The sequence below is a fragment of the Desmodus rotundus genome, chromosome 7, assembly GCF_022682495.2.
Source record: "Desmodus rotundus isolate HL8 chromosome 7, HLdesRot8A.1, whole genome shotgun sequence".
In the NCBI taxonomy this organism is placed as follows: domain Eukaryota; kingdom Metazoa; phylum Chordata; class Mammalia; order Chiroptera; family Phyllostomidae; genus Desmodus; species Desmodus rotundus.
In genome coordinates this window covers 67,191,689-67,215,016 of record NC_071393.1, presented here as the reverse complement: position 1 = coordinate 67,215,016, position 23,328 = coordinate 67,191,689, and the positions used below count along the sequence as shown (strand labels likewise).

The 23,328-nt window shown below is 37.9% G+C and overlaps 1 protein-coding gene across 8 annotated transcripts in view; it reads right to left on the bottom strand.

Annotated features, from left to right (window-relative positions):
* Positions 1 to 23,328, bottom strand: part of SLC12A6 (solute carrier family 12 member 6) — a 110,323-nt gene that overhangs the window by 66,359 nt on the left and 20,636 nt on the right. Inside the window, exon 1 of one of the 8 annotated variants that reach the window (XM_045202051.3) lies at positions 16,428 to 16,746. The exons of 6 other annotated variants lie outside the window; for them this stretch is intronic. In XM_045202051.3, coding sequence (XP_045057986.1) covers positions 16,428 to 16,551 — 124 coding nt within the window. In that variant the 5' untranslated portion in view covers positions 16,552 to 16,746. Of the gene's footprint in view, positions 1 to 16,427; positions 16,747 to 23,328 lie in introns of those variants that run through there. One more of the 8 variants, XM_024567345.4, reaches the window with a different exon arrangement.

Here is a 23,328-nt window from a genome sequence, read left to right as displayed (position 1 = left end):
GACACATGAGAGGCAACCACACACTGATGTTTTCTCTCCCTCTCTTTCTCCCTTTCTTCCCCTCTCTAAAAATAAATAATAAAATCTGAAAAAAAAAAAAAAGAATGAAAGGAGGAAAATCAGTCAATAATTTTTTTTAAAGTAAAGAAAATGAGAGAAGGCCTAGTGAGTCAATCTGGGATTGAGAATTGGCAGGGGGTAGAGGGGGAGGCTATCTGCTCATTATAAGTGCTTTGTTTAATGTTGCTGTGACAATAACAATTTTTTGTAACGTAGAGCTTTATACATTCTATAAAACATACATTGTTTGCTAAATGAGTGACTGATGTAAAGTGATTTCAAAAAAAGACTGAGAGAGAAATTAGGACTAATTTCAATAAAAGGTTAATGATGAAAATAATGATTTTAAAGTCATCAAAACGTAAGAGTTCAAGATAAAAGGATAAAATTTCCTAAAAGTCAATGCAAAGGGAGGAGGTGAAATCAAGCAAACAGAATACTAGCAAAACAGAAGAAAGTGCAACCATAGAAGGAAACAACGAAAAAAATCATTGAAAGGCTTTATGAAAGCAATGCTGTCATGCCAATTATCCCACAACAAATCTAGACACTAAAAGGTTGAGAAAGTTCATTAAGGTAGGAAGTAGTGAAAATGCAGGCAGAGCCAAACATGCCTATGGGAGCAGAAAACACTATACACAAGTTCCAAGGAAATTTAAGAGAATTCATTTAACAATCTTTCCTCTGATCCATCTGACTTGTTTTAATGAAAAGGTAAGGCAACAGCAGCCAGCAGGTATATAGCTGAAGCTTGAGTACACCAAGAACCAGGACCAGTTACATGAGTCTTAGGCCACTCAAGCCCATCTCTTGCTGCAGGGGCCCACTATAGTGTAGGGATGGGGACAGTCCAATGTTGGAGAAGGTAGAACTGATGGCACTGGGGGGACGATACTGGGCTCCATTCAGAAAGAAGTAGGGGGCACTAGGAGGCACAGGAGGATCTGCCACCAGTACTGGATCAATAATATTCTTCAAATCCTGGTGCATATGCTAACTATAAGCATTAGATTAATAGACGTCCTTGAGGAAACCAGTGCTATTTAGTAAGGTGTCCCAAGCATGAGAAATGTCTTACAAGGCCACTTTAGTTAGTTTGTGCTTCAGATTTGCATAAAGAAATGAATATGTAAATCATGTTTGGAATATATTTGAATAATTAAGTTTTGTTAAAATGCTTCCTAGATATATGGGCACATCCACTAGAAGTTGAAGAACTCATCTGTGATGAAGACAGTTCTGATTTTAGTGCTCAGTCTATATAACACTTGGAAGATAGCAAGCATAATAGCAGAAAGTAGCTTTAATAAAGTCCATAGTATAATACAAAGATAAAGACAGTTTCTTGGGCCAAATCCAAAAACTAATCAGCCAAGAAAAGTATAAATGCTTGGAGAGGGCAGTACTTACACAGTTAAGAAAAAAAATCTCACCAAGAAGTGACAGAAGAAAGGATTTGGGAATTGCAAATGTTCAAGAATATTGTTAATACCTTATGTGCTTGTTTGGCTTTGTGGATGATTGAAATCATTCTTCATGCACTGTAATAACACATATTTCATGCTTCCTTCATTTTAAGATGGTTTTGAAAGAATAAGGCCTGACCATATAGATTATCTCCTTAACAAGGAAGGAAGGGAATTGAGCCAAACACCCAAATTCAATGAAGCTAAAGAGCTAAGGAACTAAACAGCTAGCTAAAGCTTTGTATTATGGGGACTAAGAGGAAATGATAAACATTTCTGATAAGGTTAATTGCTTAATATAGGCTTAATGTAATATTTTTTCTAAATTTTCAAACATACAAAGGCAAAAATTATTGTACGCCTATACTTAAATTTTAAAAAACACTGTTTTTAGTGTGTATGTACTTACACAGATAGTATGTTTTGATCATTAGTAAATGTGTCATAATCTACCATAATTAAAAAAATAAACTTGAGTCTTACAATATGTAACCTTTGAGACTGCTTCTTTCATTCAGCAGAAGCACTTAAAGGTTCATGCAAGTTGTTGTATGTTATTTAAGAAGTTTTATTGAAATAATTTACATACCATGTAAGTCACCCATTTAGCGTTCGATTCAATGTTTCTTAATATATTCACATTGTGCAGCTATCACCACAATCTGAGAATTTGGTCCCCCTCTATAAGTATCCCTGTACCCATCAGTAGTCAATCTCCACCTCACTCAGCCACCTTGCCCAATCCAAAGCAACCACTAATCTACTTTCTGTGGATTATATTTTCAAGGCTCATTCATATGTTAATGTATTTCAGTACTTCATTTGTTTCATTGCCAAATAACATCCCATTACACAAATATACCACATTTTATTTATTCATCAGTGGACACTTGGGTTGTTTCTATCTTTTTCTGGCTATTATGAATAATGTTGCTATAAACATATCTGTACAAGGTTTTGCATGGATATCTATTCTCATTTCATTTGGGCATAAAGCTAGAATTGCTGGGTCATATGGTAGCTCTATATTTAACTTTTTGAGGAACTGCCAAACTCCAGGGTCTGGCAGAAGTAATGCCTGCTTGAGAGTGGTTGGTAGGTAATAATATGGGTGTAAAAATTTATAGTTTTAATTTGAACATTTCACCTAAAATGTCATATGGTATGCTCGAGTGTGATTTTCTCATGTTACAGAATTACATGTTTATGATTTTATAACAAAAAAGGGCATTATTTGTATATTCAAAGTGGTTGTACCATTTTGTTCCTACAAGAAGTATATGAGGGTTTCGGTTTTTCCACATCCTTGTCAACACTTGTTATTGTCCATGTTTTTGATTAAAGCCTTCCTAATGATGTGAAGTGATATCTCATTGTGGTTTTGATGTGCATTTCCACGATGACTAATGATTTCTGAGCAGCTTTACATGTGCTCATTGGCACTTCTTCCTCACCTCATCTCCACTTGAAAAGCTTTTGCCTACCTCTTTCCCCCCCCACAATTTAGAGGTTCTCCATTGACTTATTCAGTACTTTTACATCATAAATATTATTGAATTGTTCCCTAAACATGTCCCTTTTGGTTAGTCTTTACTTAGCATTTATATAACACATGCCCAGAGAGTCTGTCATTTTCTTCTATTTCTGTCCCTTTCATCTTGTGATCTCTGTTATGGCTCGTTTATTTAATTAAAAGCCTTAAATATTCTCACAGGGGTTAAGTGGTAATACACTCTCTAAATTTTTGTATGTTTGTAACTTTCCCCCTTGTAGGGGGGATGGTATCTTCACTGGGAATAGGGATTTGGGATTATGTTTGCTCTTGGTAATCTGTGGGTACTCTTCCACTGTCTCTGAATTTCCAGTGTTGTGGATTAGAATTCTGATGTCAGTCTGATAATAAATTCTATCTGGAAGCCACCCAGATGAATCCTTGGAGTTCAATAATTTTACCAGGATAATTCTAAATGTATGTTATCAACGATCTTCCTTGAAACTTCATTCTGTGCAATGAAGTCTTTAACTCGGGAAATTTATTTTATTGCTTCTCCTCCATTTGTTCCTTTTTCTTGAACCTAATGTTAGCCATATTAGGTGTCCTGATTCTATCCTCGAAATCTCATTATTGCTTTGAAATCTCTTTGTATTTTTGGCTCTGAGCTTTAAATATTTCTTCCACTTGATCTTCTAGGCCAATACATTATGCTACTCATTCATTTCTTATTCAATAATTATGTACTGGGTACTTACTATGTGCGGGACAGTGTTGTAGGCATTGGATGGTGACAACAGATCAGCAGTTTTATGGGAGAAAAAATTCCTGATCTTTAGGTACTTATATTACAGTGGAGATAGTGAAAAGAGGTGTGCGCATGGATTGAGAGTCATGTAGCAGTATTTAGGGAAATACTTATAAAGTACTGGGAAACCAATAAAGTCTTCTTTTATTCCTCACTTGAACTTCCTTAAATGCTCCTATTATTTATTATTTTCATATTCAAGCTGTTTTCTTCTCCAGTTTTTCTATTTGGTTGGTATACTGCATTGTTTATTCTAAGTTATTTTTCCCTTTCTGCTTGTCTGGCTTCCCAGATGGGTTGTTTTGTTACCTCACAGGGGCTTAGGTTTCAGTGTTGAAGGACCACAAGCAGCAGCAGTCTCAAGAGAACAGAAAGGCACAGCAGTCTCTACCCAGTAGGCAGGCAAGTGCAGAAGGCAAGCTGCCAACCCTGCAGAGACCCAGGAGGAAGCCTCATGGCTCTCAGGTCTCTTTACATCTCTTAGCCTCAAGGACTGGAAGACATGCCCCTTTTTCTTTTCTCCTTGCTCCCAGGAGTCCATGGATCTCCACCAAGCCAAGCTCTTTCCTAGATTTGGCATTCTTATCCCCACCCCCAAGCTCCCCTCCAGCCTGAGGAACAAGACCTGGGCCAGCTCTCCCTGACAGAGCTCCCATGTAGCCCAGGCTTCACTGCACGTAACTGTTCATTGGCCATTTGGCTGGACTCAGGAACATAGAAATAGTGAGATTTCACCTTCCCAGAAACCTCTCTGAAAAGTAAGTCATGTTTACAGACTAATCCTAATAACATTCAAATCTTGGCAAATACTTCAAAATTTTAAAAGGCTCTGTGAGGTACAAATATCTGTGGTTTGTACCATTATCAACTACTGACCTAAATACAAAGCTCTGAGAAATAATGAATATCTTAACATAAGTCAAATTTAAAGGATATTGACTAAATTGATAAACCTCAAAATAATTACGTAGTATAAAAGCAGTCAGACAAAAGAGAGCATGATTCCACTCACATAAAATTCTAGGGAATGCAAACTAATGTATAGTGACAGCAGATCAGTGGTCACCTGGGGACCAGGGAATTGGATATTGGCTTATAAAAGGGCACAAGGAAACTTCTGGAGATGATGGAAATGTTTATTATCTCGATTATAATTGTTTCAGGGGTGTATACATATTTCAAAATGTATATATTAAATACATATACATATTGTACAAATATGTACATATTAAACTGTACATATTAATATGTGTGGTTTATTTTATGCAAATTGTATCTCAATAAAATGTTAAAAGAAATACTGACTGGGAAAAATATTTGCAACTTACATCACAAAAGGCTGATATCCCTAAATATAGAGAACATCTAAAAATAAAAACACCAACAGGTAAGAAAAATGAATAGAAAGTCATTGAACTTTTTTGAGTTTGAAAATTTTCCATAATGAAGTTTTAAGATGTAAATATATATATTGCTATATATAATTATATATAAATATCTATATATAAAATTTCAAAAAAACAATTGAAACACTATCCCTCACCTGCAGATACAAATATAATTACAAAGCCATTGCCAAGTTCAGGGCATACTGCAAAGTATATGTTTGAGTGCTGATGATGGAATAATCAAAGGTGGGGTAGAGAATGAGGCAAGTCATCTTGGAGGAAAGGTGAATGGGTTTGGTCTTGAGGTGATGTGGGTTTGTGTAATTTTTTTATGGTAGACAGGGAACAGACAGCAAAAGAGAAGAAAAATATATAATCAAAGGCAATGTTGTAGGAGAAAGATGAAAACAGCTTTTGAAAAGTACTCTTACTATATATAGGTTCACCATTTCTAACACAATTATTGAAATCATTTGTCACAAAAACATTGTATGTTACAGTGAAAAGAAAACTCAGGAAAGGAAATGAAGTCTAATTCACTACATAAGGGTTTGGAATTGATCGAAATCATTTATGTTATTTATGCACCATATTCAATCTTCACCAAATCTATGTTCTATCTATATTAGTATTTTTCTCTAAAGAGTTTGTGTATTACCTAGCTTCATTCTAAGTAATAAGATACTTGAAATATTATAATTTTTTAATTATAATATTATAATATGCACTAAAATAAATATATCTTTCATACCTTCAGATGTATATTTATTCTTGTTATATTACATTTGGAAATGTTCTACACCAAATAAAAAAGCAATCCAACAGATAAAAAGGTAGAAACAGTAAGTAAAATTCAATTAATTTTGAGAAATCCACAAAGACAAAAGAAATAGAACCTAAAAGGAATTAGTAACTACTAAGAAAATTGAGCAGCCTAGTTCAGAAAATAAAACCAACTATGTGTGTGTTTAAATTAAAGGGACAGTGTGCAGTAGTGAAGAAAGTCATAGAGACCTTAGTTTGAATTCCATACCTACCACTTACATAACCTAATGTCTTGGCACCTCACTTTCCTCATCTCTAAAATGGAGGTAATGATTACCTGTCCTGATTGTTGTGAGGATTAAATAAGCCAAAATTGGTAAAATGCCTGGCATATAGTAGGTGCTCAACAATTATTATATAGTAGGTGCTCATCAATATATAATATTGATGGTGCTCATCAATATATAATATTGATGATGCTTTTAGTAAAACTGTTTGTTTTCAACTTGGCAAAACCGAGAAATGCTAGATTCTTTAAAGTTTACCAGTTAATAATCAATTTTGTAATCTAAGTCATATGTCTAAATTCAGTCTAAAATTTAAAAATGGTTTGAATATTTTACAATATGCTAAAATTACACTTAATATGTTTTTATAATCATAAGCTAAGTGTTGTTTTGAGTATAGAATAAAACATGTTAAACAATATGCACATATATATATTTTGGAGAAATTTTGTCTTTACAGAAAATTACCAGTTCCAATCTGGTGTATCTCCTGTGGGGCACAAGTAGCAGATAGTACACAGAGGGTTGGTACACTAAGCAAGAAAATGTGAGCAGCAAGAGATTCTAAACACCTGTTAATAACAGTATTGAAATAGGGAATGAAAGTGCTCAAGATTGTCAGAGCATAACATGACAACAAAGGGTTAACAAACACAGTTTTCAGATGTAAAGAACTGAAAGGACTCAGGCTCAAATTTGTATTCTTGTATTAAAGTCTTTGATACATGGAAAAAGGAATTGGAAAGATATTTCCAGGCAGTGTTAGGCTTTCTGACAATGATAGAATATTGGGGGTGGGAGGAAGGCAGAAAAACATTCCTCTACGAGACAAAAAATAAACTCTGACCCTGAGATTTTAAAACATGCAGATCCAAAGTTCTTAAGGTGGGTTGGTAAAAACCCCATGTGAACAGTTAAACTGATCCTGCCTCCCCAAAAAACTTATAATCTTCATTAGAGAAAAGATTTTTTATCAACATAAAGAAGCTCTGTAACTGTTTATTTCAATCTATTTTAATGTTAGTCAGTGAAAGACAGTAGTCCTATCACCTTCTTTAGAACATAAGCTTCCAACATCATCAAAATGGCCATACTACCCAAAGCAATTTATAGATTCAATGCAATCCCTATTAGAGTACCCATGACATATTTCACAGATATAGAACAAACATTTCAGAAATTCATATGGAACCATAAACGACCCCGAATAGCTGCAGCAATTTTGAGAAAGAAGAACAAAGCAGGAGGGATCACAATACCTGATATCAAACTGTATTAGAAGGCTACTGTAATCAAAACAGCCTGGTACTGGCATCAAAACAGGCACATAGACCAATGGAACAGAACAGAGAGCCCAGAAATAAACTCAAGTCTATACGGTCAATTAATATTTGACAAAGGAGGCAGGAGCATAAAATGGAGCAAAAACAGCCTTTTCAACAGATGGTGTTGGGAGATCTGGACAGCTACGTGCAAAAAAATGAAACTCGATCACCAACTTACACCAGACACAAAAATAAACTCAAGATGGATAAAAGACTTAAATATAAGTCGTAACACCATAAAAGTCCTTGAGGAAAACATTGGCAGGAAAATCTCAGACATTCCACGCAGCAACATCCTCACAGACACATCCCCTAAAGCAAGGGACATAAAGGAAAGAATAAACAAATGGGACCTCATCAAAATAAAAAGCTTCTGCATGGCTAAAGAAAACAGCACCAAATTACAAAGAGAACCAACAGTATGGGAAAACATATTTGCCAATGATACCTCAGACAAGGGCCTGATCTCCAAAATATATAAAGAACTCACACGACTCCACTCCAGGAAGACAAACAACCCAATTAAAAAATGGGCAAAGGACTTGAACAGACACTTCTCCAAGGAAGACATACAGAGGGCAAAGAGACATATGAAAAGATGCTCAGCATCACTAGCCATCAGACAGATGCAAATCAAAACCACAATGAGGTATCATCTCACACCAGTCAGAGTGGCCAACATAAACAAATCCACAAACAAATGCTGGAGAGGATGCGGAGAAAAGGGCACCCTAGTGCACTGTTGGTGGGAATGCAGACTGGTGAGGCCACTGTGGAAAACAGTATGGAATTTCCTCAGAAAACTAAAAATGGAACTGCCCTTTGACCCAGCAATTCTGCTGCTGGGATTATACCCTAAGAACCCTGAAACACCAATCCAAAAGAACCTGTGCATCCCAATGTTCATAGCAGCACAATTTACAATAGCCAAGTACTGGAAGCAACCTAAGTGCCCATCAGCAAACTAGTGGATCCAAAAACTATGGTATATTTACACAATGGAATTCTACGCAGCAGAGAGAAAGAAGGAGCTTATACCCTTTGCAACAGCATGGATGAAACTGGAGAGCATTATGCTAAGTGAAATAAGCCAGGAGGTGAGGGACAAATACCATATGATCTCACCTTTAACTGGAACATAATCAATAGAAGAAAAAAGGAAACAAAATATAACCAGAGACACTGAAGTTAAGAACAATCTAACAATAGCCAGGGCGGGGGGAGGGGGGGCGGGGACAGTGGTAAGAGGGGATTACAGGAACTACTATAAAGGACACATGGACAAAACCAAGGGGGAGGGTGGAGGTGGGGGAGGGAGGTGGGTTCACCTGGGGTGGGGTGGAGGGATGGGGAGAAAAGGCATACAACTGTAATTGAATAACAATAAAAAAAAAAAAAGAACATAAGCTTCCGTGGGTAACAAGCAGGACTAATGTTTAGTTAACAGTCTAGCATCCTATGGGTTTCTAATAAAATTTAAACTCCATTTAACACAAAATCTAATACCATTTGGATTATGTGAGAGTTAATGTTTGGAGATGCTGTTCAACACCAATATAGGTTTCTTTTTTTCTATTATAGGTCCGTTTCTGAAAATTTCCTGAAAACTCTATTTCAAAGGAAAAGGAAATATTCCAACCAGCAATCTGTATCAAGTGAAGGCATGTCCGTAGTCAAAACCTGCTTAAATCGTAGATACTATAAGAAGATCTGAGGAATGAGGGCCATTTAAGACAATTACTTCACAGAAATACTTAAACTCAATAAATATTTAAATAAATGAATACAGTACTTACTTATACCTGATTAGGTAAATGCAATAAAGAGTAAAACTGAGAACCAAGATGGCGGCGTAGGTAGACACACTGCGCCTCCTCGCACAACCAGAACTGACAGAAAATCGAACAGCAAGGGGGACCAACACCAAGGAAATAGAAAATAAACATTCATCCAGACTGGTAGGAGGGGCGGAGACGGGCACCGGGGTGGACAGGACTCGCGTGGCTATGGCGGGACTGAGACTGGCGGAGTGTGGGACAAATGGCGCAGGCAGTCTGAGCACTAGCAGACCCTGTGGCCCCACATTTGCACAGATAAACCCAGAGGGCCGGACTCAGAGTGGCGGAGAACGGGGTAGGCAGAGCAGCAGGTAGCACCCCGCGGCCCCACATTCGCCCACAGATAACCGGATGAACGGCGGGGAGCGAAGCAGACCGCGTAACCCAGGGCTCCAGCTCAGGGAAATAAAGCCTCAAACCTCTGATTGAAAACGCCCGTGGGGGTTGGGACGGCAGCAGGAGAGACTCCCAACCTCACAGGAGAGGTTGTTGGAGAGACCCACAGGGGCCTAGAGTGTGCACAGGCCCACTTACTCGGGAACCAGCACCAGAGTGGCCCAGTTCGATTGTGGGTATCGGAGTGAAAGATTGAAATCCGGAGGAGAGTGAGGCGGGCGCCACGTACAGCATCACAGGCCCCTCTCCCAAGTACAGCGTCACAGCGCTGCGACCAGCATTACCCAGCCCCGGTGAACACCTAAGGCTCCGCCCCTTAAAGTAACAGACGCTCCAAGCCAAAAAAAAAAAAAAAAAGGCCCAAATGACAGAACACTTCAAAGCTCTAGAAAAAATACAACTAAGCGAGGAAGAGATAGCCAACCTGTCGGATGCACAGTTCAAAGCACTGGTTATCAATATGCTCACAGACTTGGTTGAATCTATTCGAAAAACAGATGAAAAAATGAAGCCTATGCTAAGAGAAACAAAGGAAAATGTACAGGGAACCAATAGTGATGAGAAGGAAACTGGGACTCAAATCAATGGTGTGGACCAGAAGGAAGAAACAAACATCCAACCAGAAGAGAATGAAGAAACAAGAATTCGGAAAAATGAGGAGAGGCTTAGGAACCTCCAGGACATCTTGAAACGTTCCAACATCCGAATTATAGGGGTGCCAGAAGGAGAAGAGGAAGAACAAAAATTGAAAACTTATTTGAACAAATAATGAAGGAGAACTTCCCTCATCTGGCAAAGGAAATAGACTTCCAGGAAGTCCAGGAAGCTCAGAGAGTCCCAAAGAAGCTGGACCCAAGGAGGAACACACCAAGGCACATCATAATTACATTACCCAAGATTAAACGCAAGGACCTACATCCAAGATTACTGTATCCAGCAAAGCTATCACTTAGAATGGAAGGGAAGATAAAGTGCTTCTCAGATAAGGTCAAGTTAAAGAAGTTCATCATCACCAAGCCCTTATTATATGAAATGTTAAAGGGAGTTACCTAAGAAAAAGAAGATCAAAAATAGGAACAGTAAAAATGACAGCAAACTCACAGTTATTAACGGCCACACATAAAACAAAAACGAGAGCAAACTAGGCAAACAACTAGAACATGAGGGTTGTCATTAAGGGAGTGGGAGGGGGAGAGTGGGGGAAAGGTACAGAGAATAAGTAGCATAGATGATAGGTGGAAAATAGGGGGAGGGTAAAAATAGTGTAGGAAATGTAGAAGCCAAAGAACTTATAAGTATGACCTATGGACATGAACTATAGGGGGGGAATGTGGGAGGGAGGGGGTGGGCAGGATGGAGTGGAGTGAAGGGGGGGGGAAATGGGACAACTGTAATAGCATAATCAATAAATATATTTAAAAAAAAAATAAAGAGTAAAACTGTGTACTGTTCCTATTCTAAAAAGTCACAGATTTGATAATGCTCACATCAAAGTCCCATGGCCTGTGCACATTAATATGCTAAATAACTTTTTGTTATTCTTAAAAAGCTAGGACTTGGCATCATAGTGTAATGGGAAGCATATAAATCCTAGAAGTTTGAGTGAAATAAGCCAGTCAGAGAAAGTACAATATGATTTCACTTAGATGTGGAATCTAACAAACAAAACAAAAACTGACAGCTGTCAGAGGGGAGGGCAGTTGGGTAAAAAAGGTGAAAGGATTAAGCAAAAACAACAAACTCCTAGACACAGACAACAGTAAGGTGATTACCAGAGGGGAAGGGTGGTGGGGGAGGTAGAAGAGTTGTAAAGGGGAGATAAATGATGATGGAAGGAGACTTGACTTGGGGCGGTGAACACACAATACAATATACAGATGATGTACTGTAGAATCATACACCTGAAACATACATAATTTCATTAACCAATGTCACCCCAATAAATTCAGTAAGTTTTTAAAAAATTAAAAAGTAATGTATTATGAACAACTAAGGTCAATTTTAGGAATGTAAAAGTGGTTCAACATCAGGAACTTTATTAATATAATTCAATATGTTAACAGATTAAAGGAAGAAAACGGAGAATCTTGGTAGATATTGAAAACCTTTTGATTAAATTCAATGCCTAATGCTATTAAAACTTCTAGTAGGTGCAATAGACAAAAACTTAGCTATTTGAACACACAGGAGACATGATACTTAGGGTGTAAAAAAAAACCTTAGAAGTTTGAACACTGGCTCTGCCACTACTCACCATATAGTCTGAGGAAAGGCACTGTCAACAGCCTCATCTTATCTCTAGAAAGTCAATGACACCGGGTATTCCCACAAAGTAGGGAGAGAATGAAGTTGTTAACACTGCATTAACTAGCCTCATCTCTTAGCTCTCTTTACCACAAGCCCAATGTGCTAACTACCTTAAACTTCTGTTTCTTAGGGTATAATCCCAGCAGCGGAATTGCTGGGTCAAAGGGCAGTTCCATTTTTAGTTTTCTGAGGAAATTCCATACTGTTTTCCACAGTGGCCTCACCAGTCTGCATTCCCACCAACAGTTATACCCTTTGCAACAGCATGGATGGAACTGGAGAGCATTATGCTAAGGGAAATAAGCCAGACGGTGAGGGACAAATACCATATGATCTCACCTTTAACTGGAACATAATAAATAGAAAAAAGGAAACAAAATATAACCAGAGACATTGAAGTTAAGAACAATCTAACAATGGGCAGGGGGAAGTGGGGAGGGGACAGTGAGGAGAGGGGATTACAGGAACTACTATAAAGGACACATGGACAAAATCAAGGGGGTGGGTGGAGGTTGGGGAGGGAGGGGGGTTCAGCTGGGGTGGGGTGGAGCGATGGGGAGAAAAGGCACACAATTGTAATTGAATAACAATAAAAAAATAAAATTAAAAAAAAAGAAAACAACTTTTGTTTCCCACATGCTCTACACCTTCCTGTCATACCTTAAGTGCTCCCATTGCTTATAATCTTCTCCAGACCTCCCTTCAAGAATCAGCTGTGTCCTATCCTCTTAGATACTTGTCTAGGGTCCTCTCCAAGCAATATTATTATTCTCTTCATCATCTGTTATCCAAAGCAGTTTCTTTTTGTTCTTATTAAACAACTGACCACAATGTAATAAGAGGTTGCTCTTATTTTTAAGTAGTTTTCTTTATTTTTTAAAAGATATTTTTCTGCTATTTACTTATCTTTATTTATTTTTATTTTATTTACTTATATTTAGAGAGAGCGGAAGGTAGGGAGAAAAAAAGGGAGAGAAACATCAATGTGTGGTTGCCTCTCATGTGCCCTTAACTGGGGACCTGGCCCGCAACCCCGGCATGTGCCCTGACTGGGAATTGAACTGGAGACCCTTTGGTTCGCAGGCTGGCACTCAATCCACTGAGCCACAGCAGCCAGGGCTATTTACTTATCTTCAGAGAGAGCAGAAGGGAGGGGAGAGAGAAGGAGAGAAACATCAATGTGTGATAGATACATTGATTGGTTGCCTCTTGCATGCCCCCAACTGGGGACCTGGCCCACAACCCAGGCATGTGCCCTGAGCGGGAATCAAACCGGCAACCTTTCAGTTTGTATAGGCTGGCACTCAATTCACTGAGCCACACCAGGCAGGATGTGTTAAGTGCTTTATATTAACTTTCTCATGTAGTTCGCAACCACCCTGTGAAGTAGGTATTATTATTTCCTTTGTTTTATCGGTGAGGTAAAGTAAAGCTTAAACAAGTTAAATAACTTGCCCAAAGTCATTCATATAATAATACAAATTATCACTGCTCCTAATTAGTAATAATTAGTAGGACTGGCATTCAAAGACAAGTCTCTGGCTCTAAAGCCATACTACTGCCTTTGGTGCAGAACTTATACTTCCTATGTCTTTGTATCCTCAGGAAAAAAGTACAACACCTACCATGATATTTGCACTGAACATGTGTTTGGTGAACAAAAAAGGCAGAGAACAAATCTATCCACTGAATTGCCTATTATGTCCAATTCACCTGGACCTAGAGATACAAAAATGATCCCACAAAGTTTCTACCTTCAAGGAGTCTATAGTCAGTCTTTGTGGAAGAGAGAAGTAAATAGGTGATTACCATACAGTGTGATTCGTGCTATTTCTGTAAACAAATTGCTGAGAAAACACAGGATGGGGCACAGAAACTGGACTGGGGAGAAGGAAAACAGTAAAGAAAGTTTGAGTTTCTAGCCCTGGCTAGTGTGGCTCAGTGGATTGAATGCTGGCCTGAGAATCAAAGGGTCACTGGTTTGATTCCCAGGCAGGGCACATGCCTGGGTTGTGGGGCCAAGTCCCCAGTTCAGGGTGTTCAATAGGCAACCACACATTGATGCTTCTCTCCTTCTCTTTTTCCCTCCCTTCCCCTCTCTCTAAAAATGAATAAATAAAATATTCAAAAAAAGTTTAAGTTTCTGCTTTCCCCTTCAAAACCAAAATTAAGCAAGGTTCTAATAGCATTCTAGCAACTAGCATGAAAGGATTAATATAGTTCTTTTAAAAACTAGTTTATATTATATCTATATTCACGTTTTTATTTTATCTCAAATTACCTGTCTACTTTAAATAAAACTCACCTTTTAAAAACACATTTAAAAATTTATTTAAAGAATGAGCTGGCCCTGGCTAGTGTGCCTCCATGGACTGAGAGCTGGCCTGCCAACTGAAGGGTCACCAGTTCAATCCCAGTCAGGGCACAAGCCTGGGTTGTGGGCCAGGTCCTCAGCTAAGGGCATACAAGAGGCAACCAATCAATGTATCTCTCGCACATCAATGTTTCTCTCCCTCTCTTTCTCTCTCTCCCCCTTCCTCTCTCTCTCTGAAGTCAATAAACATATCTTCGGGTGAGGATTTAAAAAAACAGTAACAACAGAACTTTTAGGTTTTTCTCATGTACATTTCTCCCCTTCTTCACCTCTAACTTAACCCTACACTAAAAACGAATACAATTTAGGTAATATATTCCCATCAGTTGTTCACTTATCAAATGTGTTGCTCATTCAAGTGGACACTTTCTGGGCTGTCATGGAAAATGCCAATAAAAAGCCTATTAATTTCAACTTAGATTACACCTGTCACTTCCTCCTTATCCAAAACAATTACCATGGAAGAAAATAAATTAAGCTTAGTAATGTCACTTATTGCAAAGTTAATTGCTATAATAAAGAATGTATGGCTTTTCTGGGTGACTGTTAATAGATTAAATAATTTCAACATTATTCTAATCTGAATACAGCAAATTTCCTCAAACATTATGGAACCAGTAAAGATGAAATAATAAAAGAGAGGTGATGAAGAAAGAAAATAAAAAACAGTGAAAAGTGAAATGAGGTATAGATAAACTTCACTTGTTTGTATTTTGTGAAATTAATAAAGACAATAGCAAAGACAAAGGCCTAAAGAGATTAAAATCTAAAAGCAGCAAACATAAGCAAGTAAGAAAGTGCAGCTTCAAATACATACAATTCCAAAAGAGAACCTAACTTTGCATTAAAGCCGTAGAAAATTAGGTTCGAGTTCCAAGTAAGTTAAACTTAACATTCAACTTCTTAGCACCACGACTATTCAGCAAAATGAAAATAACCTGGCAGACAGTTTCCATAAAACTTTATCTTCCCTAGTAAATTCTCTCAACTAATAGGAAAAATAAACAGAAGGAAATTTGTTTTTGATAGTCCTTATCTTTAGTTAAGATTCTTAAAAATTCATGAAGGCTTGATAAGACAGGAGAGAGTAAACAGTTGTTTACAGCAAGGAATTGTGATGTGTTACCTGCTAGGGAAATGTTAAAATCAAATGAAATTTTGAGAACTTATTTATTCTCTTAGCCTTCGTTAACAGAGAAGTTTTTGACATTTTATGAAATTTACAGACTTGAAAAATTGGGCTTCAAACTATGACTATATTTGATACCATAATATTAACTAAGCTTTTAATTGCATGTTCAAAAATTCAAAACCACAATTGCTCCAGGAAGTATAACTGTTACTATTAAAAGAAAAGTATAAGGATAATGGCATTCATCAAATTTATCAAACCCAATGCTATGCCAGTCACCATAAAGATCTACTATACTTTCATTTAAGAATTGTTAGGCTATTCACTCTTAAGCTACTGTTTAACTGGTAAACTGAGGCAAAATACTAAACAACTTGAGAAGTCACAAGTGCAAAGTCCATTGTACAAAACTACTGAACCATGCTCCTTCTTTATATACTTTTCCAGATGTAATTTCAACTGCCTGAGCAAAAGGTGAATTCTAAATTCCGCATAAAATGACTTTTACTGTGCCTTTATTTTTGCTTGAAAACTCCTTTCATACATTGTGGCCGATTCAATTTCACCTGTAGGTAATGAACACAGAACTCATTGTAGGGAAAAACAAGCCAGAATGTGAAAAACGAGAAGTTATCAGATATACAATGGAGTGAAACAGTTGATTGACAAACACTTTAACCACAATACTTTTTCTCTGTCCTGAAGATGATATTTTGAATATTTGGTACCATTTTCTTTTCTGCGAAAAAACCCTGTTAAGTCCCCAAATCTCCCAAGTTGAGTACTTACCTGGTTCATCTGAATGCTGAATCCGGGCTTTTACTTCTGCTAAGCTGGTCTCCCCCTCTTGGGAGACTGAAGCTGCCGCCCCCTCCTCAGGGTCCTCTACCTTAGTCACGGTAAAGTGTGGCATTGTTATAGAAGTCCTGTCCTTTTTTCTGTGTTTAAACTTCCTTCCAGTCTACTTCTGCCTTAACCCTTCCTTGCTGTGTCCCTTTCAAACTCTGATCACTGCCTAGGGCAGACCGACGCTGGGAATAGGGAAGTACTTTCAGCTCACGTGATCTCAACCCTAGGGAGTGGAACACTGGAAGACACACCTTCCACAGCGTTTATCTTTCGCTTAAAAGGATTAGAACTCCACCCTTTGCTTATGATTATTAAGCTCAAGAATCCCAAGAACTGTTTAAGCTGCTTTGGGAGAGCTGCCAAACGCTGGAGAGTGGCAGAACTCACTAACTACAGGCCACTGTGTGCTCACCACTTGCTTCTTTAAATTATTTCCACCCCTCTGAGGAGTCATGATCTAAACCTCAGCCCTCACAGTTCACACCAGAAAGATTAAGGAACAGTTCATTTCACAAAATCCCTCTTTAAAGACAGACTGGCACTACCTCAACTTAGAAAATGAAACAAATATTTGTAAGCTTCCGTTGTTTTATCTATATGCTTTATTTCAAAGCATACAGATAAAAGCCATATAAGTCAACAAAAGTTTTTCTTATCTTTCAGATGAGAACATTTATTAATCAAGTATTTAATGAATACCTAAATATTTTATGCAAGGCATAGTTCTAGACCCTGTAGTGTATACAAGGACATCCAAGAAGAGACATTAACTTTCCCCAAAGTGCAAAAGAGCAAAATATTTTTAAAGGAAAGAGTTCAATTTTTTTTTATTGGGCAGAGTTTAAACATCATGTTTTCAAGAAAAAATATCCAAGAGGTGCATAGTTTCTTCAGCGCACACTTAACATAACATACTTAACTCTTGGTACATTCTATCTGTTAGTATTAAGTTCTCAGTTGGTGACTTTAACTACAGAGTATGAGGCCCTATCTAATCTCTACACTGAGGGGAGTGAGTTTAGTAATTGAGCCCTGTGTTATTTTCTATGTTGACAATATAAGAGCTTTGTTGTTAGTCAAACCTGATAAGTAAAACTGCCCTAAATCTAACAGAGGAGGAATGATGGTTTACAGTCCTCATTTATTCAAATTTGTACCACTTCTAAAAGTGAAGGAAATCAATGGTTGTTAAAGACCTACTCTGTGCTCCTCACTGCACTTGAAACTTTTTATTATGACCTCATTTCATCATCAGGATAAAGAACTTGCCCAAAGTCAGAGCTTGTAAATGGTGTAGCCTAACTTAAAAACTTCTAATACCTTTGTTGGTAGGCAGCGTAGAACTTTCATGGGGAGAAAGTCATATGCTTACCTAAATTTTATTTTATGAGTTCCTGTATAGCACTGGTTTGTAATCCTGGCTGCACACTGGAATCACCTGGGGAGATTTTAAAATTACTGATGCCTGCATTTCATCCCAGATATTCTAATTTAATTGTTCTGGAATAGAGCCTAGGCTACAAACTTTTAAAAGCACCCCTCTCCCCATGGTTCTAAGGTATAGTCAAGGAAAAGAGAAAAGTTTAACCTGTTAAGTCTTTGTAACTATTTTCACTGCCCTTTCTTTTTTTTTTTTTCTTTTTGAGGGGGTAAGGGAGAGAGGAAAGGAGAGAGAGAAACATCAATGCAACAGAAAATCATTGATTGGTTGCCTCTCTTCATGCCTGAACCAGGGACTGAACCCATAACCTAGGTACGTGCTCTGACTAGGAATCGAACCCCCATCCCTTCAGTTACCGGAAGATGCTCTAACCAAGTGAGCCATACCAGCCAGGGATGTAACTATTTTTATTGTTGAGAGGAACTAAGTCAGATGTGGTAGTACCCTGGGTGATTTTTCCATACTTACAACTCAGGTAGCTATTCTACTAATTTATTCAAAGAAACTTAAAACACTACCAAATTGTCAAAGATTTTAATATTATTATCCTGGATTCCAAATTCTTGAATACTTTAGTGTCATTGGATATTTCCGATAGGATCTTGCCTTTCATATTTATTTTATAAAGAGCTGAATTGTGGCTAACCTTCTATAGTTGATGGACAAAAACAATGACTTGTGTTTATGAATCTGTGTACAGATTGTGCATATAAGCATATGTACAATTTTATCCTCTAAATATCTCTCCCCTCTAAAAGGTTCCCCAAAGTTCACAAGTGGGAAGGTAACAAATTCCAATTAATCTACAATAGAGTAATTTTTTTTTATCAACTTGATGTGTTGGTACCATAGTGACTAGCAATTTTAACATAGTTCTCTCCTAAAGTCTACTATATGTAAAAGTGCAGGGGCATAAAAAAATTGAAGTAGTACAGAAAAACTTGGGGGGAAAGTGGTAAAGCTGAGGTATGTGAGTGCTGCATATAGAGAGTGGTTAGACAGAGAGGGTTGGATGTAAGAAATAGTTATTTTGAGCCCTGGCTGGTGTGGCTCAGGGGATTGGGCACAAGCCTGCAAACTGGAATGTCGCAGGTTCAATTCCCAGTCAGGGCACAAGCCTAGGTTGCAGGCCAGGTCCCCAGTTGAGGGTGTGTGAGAGGAACCAACCAATGTCTCTCTCGCACATCTGTCTCTCCCTCCCTCCTCTTCTCTCAAAAAATAAATCAAATCTTAAAAAAAGGAGAAATAGTTATTTTTAGTACAGTTAACTACCACAATGTGGTACCACTACACATCTACCACAACTGCTAAAATTGGTACAACTGACAACACCAAATGTGGTGAGAATGTGGAATAAAAAGAACTTACATACACTGTCACTGGGGTGTAAACTGGTTCACCCACTTTAGAAAGGGTCTAGTACTTTCTCCTATAACCCATCAATTGCACTCCTAGGTATTCATCTCCAACATAAAAACATATTCCCACAAAAGGACTTGTACAAGAATGTTCATGGCAATTCATTACTAATAGCCAATAGCTGGAAACAACCCAGGTGTATATCCACAGGAGAATGGATAAACTATGACGTATTCATACAAAGAATTGCTATTCAGCTCTAAAAAGGAATGATCAGTGATACATACAACAATATGAATAAAACTGAAAAACATACTATGTGAAAGAAGCCTTAAACAAAAGAGCACACAATATTAGACTCCACTGATATGAGGTTTTAGAACAGGCAAAACTAATCTATGTGCAAAAAAACCAGGATAATGGCTGCCTGTGGGTAGATGAAAGTGATTAACTGGGACAGGGCATGAGAGAACTTCCCAAGTTCATTGTACTGTTCTACATCTTGATAGTTTAGAGTTCCACAAGTGTATGAATTTGTCAAAACTTAGTCACTGTTCACTTAAAACGTGTGTATTTCAATGTGTAAAAAGTTTACCTTAAAAGAAAAAAAAATCTGCAAATACTGAATCTAGTTAGTAATATGCATTTTGAAGGACTATCAAATGGTGAACTGATGCCTGCAATTTACCTTGAAATGCACAAATAAGATGATAGATACGTGATAGGACAAGTATAATAAATTGTTAATGAGTCGCTGGGTGGTAGATATATGGGTATTTACTATAAAAGTCTTTAAATTTTCTATATATTTGAAAGCTTTCATAATAAAATGTTGAAAGAATACAATGAATTGACATCATTATGAAAAGGTACAGGCAAGTCATAGACTGGGAGAAAATATACAAAGGACATAGAACATAGAGAAAAATGTCTTATAACTCAATAATAAAAAGACGATTAAATACCAAATAGGCAACGGATTTAAACAGACAATTCACAAAGGAAGTTTCATAAATGGCTAATAAACATTTGAAAAAGTGCCCAACATCACCCTGACTGGTGTGGCTCAGTGGGTTGGGCATTGCCCTGCAAACCAGAAGGTCACCTGTTCAATTCCAGTCAGAGCACATGCCTGGGTTGCAGGCCAGGCCCCCTGTTTTGGGGCTTGTGAGGGACAGCCAATTATTGTTTCCCTCTCTCCCTCCCTCCCTTCCTCTCTCTCTAAAAAATAAATAAATAAAACCTTAAAAAATAAAAACCAGGAAAGTGCCCAACATTATTGGCCATTAGGGTAATACCTATTAAAATCACAATTAAAACTGTTGGCAAGGATGTAGAGCAAATGTTGGTGACAATGAAAAATGGTACATGCCCTGGCTGGTGCGGCTCAGTGGATTGAGCACTGGCCTGCGAACCAAAGGATCGCCAGTTCGATTCCCATTCAGGGAACATGCCTGGGTTACAGGCCAGGTCCCCAGAAGGGGGTGCACAAGAGGCAACCCCACAGTAATCTTCCTCTCCTTTCTCTCCCTCTCTCCCTCCCTTCTCCTAAGAGTAAATAAATAAAATCTTTAAAAAAAAATGGTACAATCACTTTGGAAAATGTTCTAATAGTGTTTAATTAATTTAAACATAAATCTACCCTATGACCCAGCAGTTCCTCTCTATGTATTTACCCAAGAGAAATAATAGCATATGTTCATAAAAAGTTGAAAGAGGAATGTTTATAGCAGCTTTATTCATAACAGCCCAACAGGAAACAGTCCAGGTATCTGTCAACAGGATAGTGAGACTTAGTATATTCATACAATGGACTATTACTCAATAATAAACAGAAATGAACTACTGATAACATTCAACAACATGGATGAATCTCAAAAACAGTATGTTACAAATTATTCTATACATACTGAAGTGTTTGGGAATGAAGCACTCTGATGTTTGTAACTGAAATGCTTCAAAAATAGACGAATCAATGTAAGGGATATAAATATATGCTAAAACAAATGTAGCTAAATGTTAATTGTAGCATCTGAAGGACAAGAATATGGGTATTCACTACACAATTTTTCCAACTTTTCTGTCTGCAAATTTTCATAATAAAATGTTGGGAAAAAACAGTGAACTGAAATCTATGGGTATTAGGATCTAAGTATAAAGCACATCATCACTCATGGGTCAAATTCTGTTTCAAATAAAATTAGGTAGTTGCATAAATGCTTCTCCAGTACTTTGATTAATTAGAGTGTTGAATGTTGTTTGAAATTAGAGTCATAAAATAGGTTTGAAATCTTTACATTTATTTTTTAATATATTTTATTGATTATGCTATTACAGTCATCCCATTTTCCCCCCTTCACTCCCCTCCTCCCTGCCTACCTTCTCCTGCCCATATTCCCCCCTTTAGTTCATGTCCATGGGTAATACATGTAAGTTCTTGGCTTCTACATTTCCTATACTATTCTTACCCTCCCCCTGTCTATTTTCTACCTACCATTTATGCTACTTATTCTCTGTACCTTTTCCCCCTCTCTCCCCCTCCCACTCCCCTGTTGATAACCCTCCATGTGATCTCCATTTCTGTGGTTCTGTTCCTATTCTAGTTGTTTGCTTAGTTTGCTTTTGTTTTTGTTTTAGGTATGGTTGTTATTAACTGGGAGTTTGCTGTCATTTTACTGTTCATATTTTTGATCTTCTTTTTCTTAGATAAATCCCTTTAACATTTCATAGAATAAGGGCTTGGTGATGATGAACTCCTTTAACTTGACCTTATCTGAAAAGCACTTTATCTGCCCTTCCATTCTAAATGAAAGCTTTGCTGGATAGAGCAATCTTGGATGTAGGTCCTTGCCTTTCATGACTTCAAATACTTCTTTCCAGCCACTTCTTGCCTGTAAGGTCTCTTTTGAGAAGTCAGCTGACAGTCTTATGGGAACTCCTTTGTAAATAACTGTATCCTTTTCTCTTGCTGCTTTTAAGATTCTCTCCTTGTCTTTAATCTTGGGTAATGTAATTATGATGTGCCTTGGTGTGTGCTTCCTTGGGTCCAAGTTCTTTGGGACTCTCTGAGCTTCCTGGACTTCCTGGAAGTCTATTTCCTTCACCAGACTGGGGAAGTTCTCCTTCATTATTTGTTCAAATAAGTTTTCAATTTTTTGTTCTTCCTCTTCTCCTTCTGGCACCCCTATAATTCGGATGTTGGAACGTTTCAAGATGTCCTGGAGGTTCCTAAGCCTCTCCTCATTTTTCCGAATTCTTGTTTCTTCATTCTTTTCTGGTTGGGTGTTTCTTTCTTCCTTCTGGTCCACACTATTGACTTGAGTCCCAGTTTCCTTCACATCACTATTGGTTCCCTGTACATTTTCCTTTGTTTCACTTAGCATAGCCTTCATTTTTTCATCTAATTTGTGCCCAAATTCAACCAATTCTGTGAGCATCCTGATTACCAATGTTCTGAACTGTGCATCTGATAGGCTGGCTATCTCTTCATTGGTTAGTTGTGTTTTTTCTGGAGCTTTGATCTATTCTTTCCTCTGGGCCGTTTTTTTTTTTTTTTTTTTTTTTTGTCTTATCATGCCTGTTACATAAAGGGGTGGAGTGTTAAGTATTCACAGCAGTGGGCGGGGGTGGGGGGGCAACCCACATTGTTGGGCTGTGACAGTGGCGCTTGCTCAGCTCTCTGCTGGCTTTCAGTCACTTCCCCTGCCAACCACAAGCAAAGTGGGCTCTTCTGGTGCTGATTCCCAGGTGTGGGGTGGTTGTGTACATTCTGGACCCTGAGGGTCTCTCCAATGAACTCTCCTATGAGGCTGGGAGTTTCTCCTGCTGCCACCTCAACCCCCAAGGGATTTTCAATCAGTGGTTTGAGGTTTTATTTCCCCGCACTTGAGCTCTGGGTTGCGCGGTCTGTTTTGCTTCACCTTTGTTCCTCCCAGATTATATGAGCATGAATGTGGGACCCCCGGGGTCCACCAGTCACCATTTTGCCACGTGTCCTCTCCACCGGGCTGCACGTTTCCACCCCTCCTACCAGTCTAGATG